The sequence below is a fragment of the Pistacia vera genome, unplaced genomic scaffold (assembly GCF_008641045.1).
Source record: "Pistacia vera cultivar Batoury unplaced genomic scaffold, PisVer_v2 Contig34, whole genome shotgun sequence".
NCBI lineage: Eukaryota > Viridiplantae > Streptophyta > Magnoliopsida > Sapindales > Anacardiaceae > Pistacia > Pistacia vera.
Genome location: NW_022196157.1, coordinates 88,769 through 91,755, shown reverse-complemented (window position 1 = coordinate 91,755; position 2,987 = coordinate 88,769). Strand labels below are relative to the sequence as shown.

General features: G+C 34.3%; 1 protein-coding gene across 1 annotated transcript; it reads left to right on the top strand.

Moving 5' to 3' along the window:
• The first annotated feature begins 365 nt into the window (after nt 1–365).
• LOC116138231 (mitochondrial import inner membrane translocase subunit TIM14-1) lies at nt 366–2,202 on the top strand. The gene is made up of 3 exons (XM_031423949.1): nt 366–484; nt 1,390–1,568; nt 1,786–2,202. Exons 1-3 carry the CDS (start codon nt 482–484, stop codon nt 1,940–1,942), a joined length of 339 nt encoding a protein of 112 aa, XP_031279809.1. The 5' UTR covers nt 366–481; the 3' UTR covers nt 1,943–2,202.
• The last annotated feature ends 785 nt before the right edge of the window (nt 2,203–2,987 follow it).

Below are 2,987 nucleotides of genomic sequence, written 5' to 3'. Positions count from 1 at the left end.
TAGATAAGATTAAAAAACTATCTTTGAGTAGTCGAGTGGTTCGATAGAGACATTTGGATGTATTATTCAAGAGGTTTTGAGTTCGAGTCTCTCATTAGTTGCTAATAAAAATAGGTATTAAAACTCTTACTCGATCGATAGTTTCAATGTCCTTAACAAAAAAAAAAAAAGGGCTAAAAATCATTGATCAATCAAATTGATGATGGAAAAAGAGGGGTTACTCGGCCTTTGCACGATTTCGGGTCACTGGGACCCGTACAAAACGCCCAATTAGACCAGCCCAATACTACCACAACATGTCCTTTAAAATGCTGACGCGGCCCATTATGATTGGCGACTACACTCAACTGGAGAGAAACTTTTACCATCTAAGGAAAGCTCAGTGATTAACAAACAGAAGAAAGAAACAGAACAGCTTCAAAAACAACATTAATGGAATGAAACTCCAAGTCTTGTCTTCGAAGCTCCAAACCCCACATAAATGGTAATAAAAATTAACATTTATCTGTTTAGTATTGATCATTTGACTAGATTTTGAAGTAAAATTCTAATATTTCTCTAGTTATCTGATTTCACGATTCATTTTGCTGCTGAATTTCATATGTTCTTCTGTTTTGTTCATGTGGATTGTCTCTTTGGTGTGCGTTAAGTTTGTATTTGCTTGATCTTCGAAATATTATGTAATTATTTACTGTGATTTTTTTTAGGTGATTGCTGGAATTTTATTTTTTTAATTTCTAATTTTTGTAGGAGGCTATGAGCTCAGTTTGGAATTTGGATAAATTATATATATGTTAGGGTTTTGGCCCTTTTGGAGGGTTTTTTTATTTTTTCATTAGAAAATATTATGTGAAATAATCTTTTGTTATTAAATGCCTTTTTCTTGTGTTATTTTAATCAATAGTATTGGTACTATGATGAAGAGACCCCATTCAGAATTTCATTCTTATTTTGATTTCTATAAAATCAGATGAAAAAATATGGATATTGTTCTAGAGCTTTTGTTAGTTGAGTTTCATGCGAATTAAATCCTCCAGGCGAATGCCTTGTACGCCTCATGAAATTTTGGTTGCCATCAAATGGAAATAAATTTTCAATTTTTCAGAATCTGTTTTCTTAGTGGAGTGGGAATTAAAGCTTATTTTGCTTTTTTTGGGTTTTTGAAACGTTTGGTCGTGCTGGTTGATGAGATAATCAAAGCTGTTTTTCTATAATTCGTGGTTTGCTTGAGGTCAAACGAACTCAGGATGGACCTGAGTTTGAGTTTTGCTCTTGAACTATTAACTTGATGATATGGTACTGTGATTAGCCCATTCTCATCTTTCTATGATGAACCTTAGTCTTCATTTACAATAATCTCAGAATAATATAATTTTCTATGCCCATCAGGCTACACCATTTTTGGCTGGACTTGCAGTTGCTGCGGCTGCGCTTGCTGGCAGATATGGACTCCAGGCTTGGCAAGCATTCAAGGCCCGGCCACCAAAACCTAAAATACGCAAGTTCTACGAGGGTGGTTTCCAGCCTACGATGACAAAGAGGGAAGCTGCTCTTATCCTTGGTCTTAGGTAACCATGACGCTTTCGTTGAAATGTTCAACATAGATTTAAATTAAACAATGATATGAACACATCACTTTAGTTTGCATAAATTAAAGCGACTTTTGGTGAAGCACAGATTTCTGGGGCATGCATGAATCATGATCATCATCGATTTACTTATAGATTACTTTCTGTTCTTCATGCATCCAAAGTTTATTGTTTCTCCGGTCACATGATTTGACAGGGAGAATGCAACTCCGGACAAAGTCAGGGAAGCGCATAGGAAAGTAATGGTTGCAAACCATCCTGATGCAGGGGGCAGTCATTATCTTGCCTCTAAAGTTAATGAAGCTAAAGATGTAATGCTCGGCAAGACAAAGGGCGGCGGGTCTCCATTCTGATAACATTTCATTTGCATAAGTTTAGGCAAACTGTGTACAGAAGTAACAATGAGTGTCCGATCCTTTTAAGGTATTTCATTTATATTATGCGATGTTTGCCAATGTGTTGAAGTTTCTTTATCAAATTGGGCAAAGAATTTGAGTTGCCAACGGTTGTTTGGACCTTGCAAAGTTGGCCTATTGACAACTGACCGAACAACCCCTGCCGCCGCAGATAAATGTGAGATAATTGTTTTAGCAAATTTACGAGTTATGGTTGTGTGGGGATGATAAGAGGGAGTCCTTGGAACCTATTTACCCAAGCCATAGCTTTATTTTATTATTTACAATACCCAGCATTTGGTTCAGAAAATATTGTATTACAAAAAAGATAGGATTATCAGTGAGATAAATTACTTTGGAGATTAAGGGAAATATTATATCATTAATTAATATATTTGGTTGGAAAAAATAAAAGAATTGTGGGAGACCTTTTACTAAATTGCCCCTTTTTAATAATATTATTACTTCTAACTCCCTAATGTTTGAGAATTTAGCTAAAACACTTTGTCATAATGAAAGTTTAAAATTTAACAAAATATTCACAGTCACTCAAGACAACAGGCAGCCATGATTGCAGGTCGCTATCAAAAGTGGCTTGAAGCCTTGAACAGTGCATGATCGGTCGGATATGATCGACAATGCATCGATCTGGCCGTTTCTGGTTAGAGTGTTAAATTTTTAACTTTTATTATGGTTTAAGTGTTTTAGCAGATTCTCAAATATAGGAGGTTACAAAAGTCATTTTGCAAAGTTGAGCGAATTGTTATTTGATAGACATACAAGGACATTTTTGTTCAGAATGTTAATTAATTAAGGATAAAATGAGAACACAAATTGAATTATCCGAGTAATCTTAAAATAACACTTTTTTTAGGTAATTAGATTACCTTCAATATCATTTTCAGCCATCAATTATCGAAATATTTTATTACTAATAACTAAATATGGTATATCTATATTTTATGATAAATTACTAGAATAATCTTTTATTACCGTTAACCAA

Excerpts from the sequence above, each read along its gene's own strand:
- LOC116138231 (XM_031423949.1), top strand. Across the intron at positions 1,569-1,785 it reads GCTCTTATCCTTGGTCTTAG|GGAGAATGCAACTCCGGACA; the intron begins GTAACCATGACG and ends ATGATTTGACAG.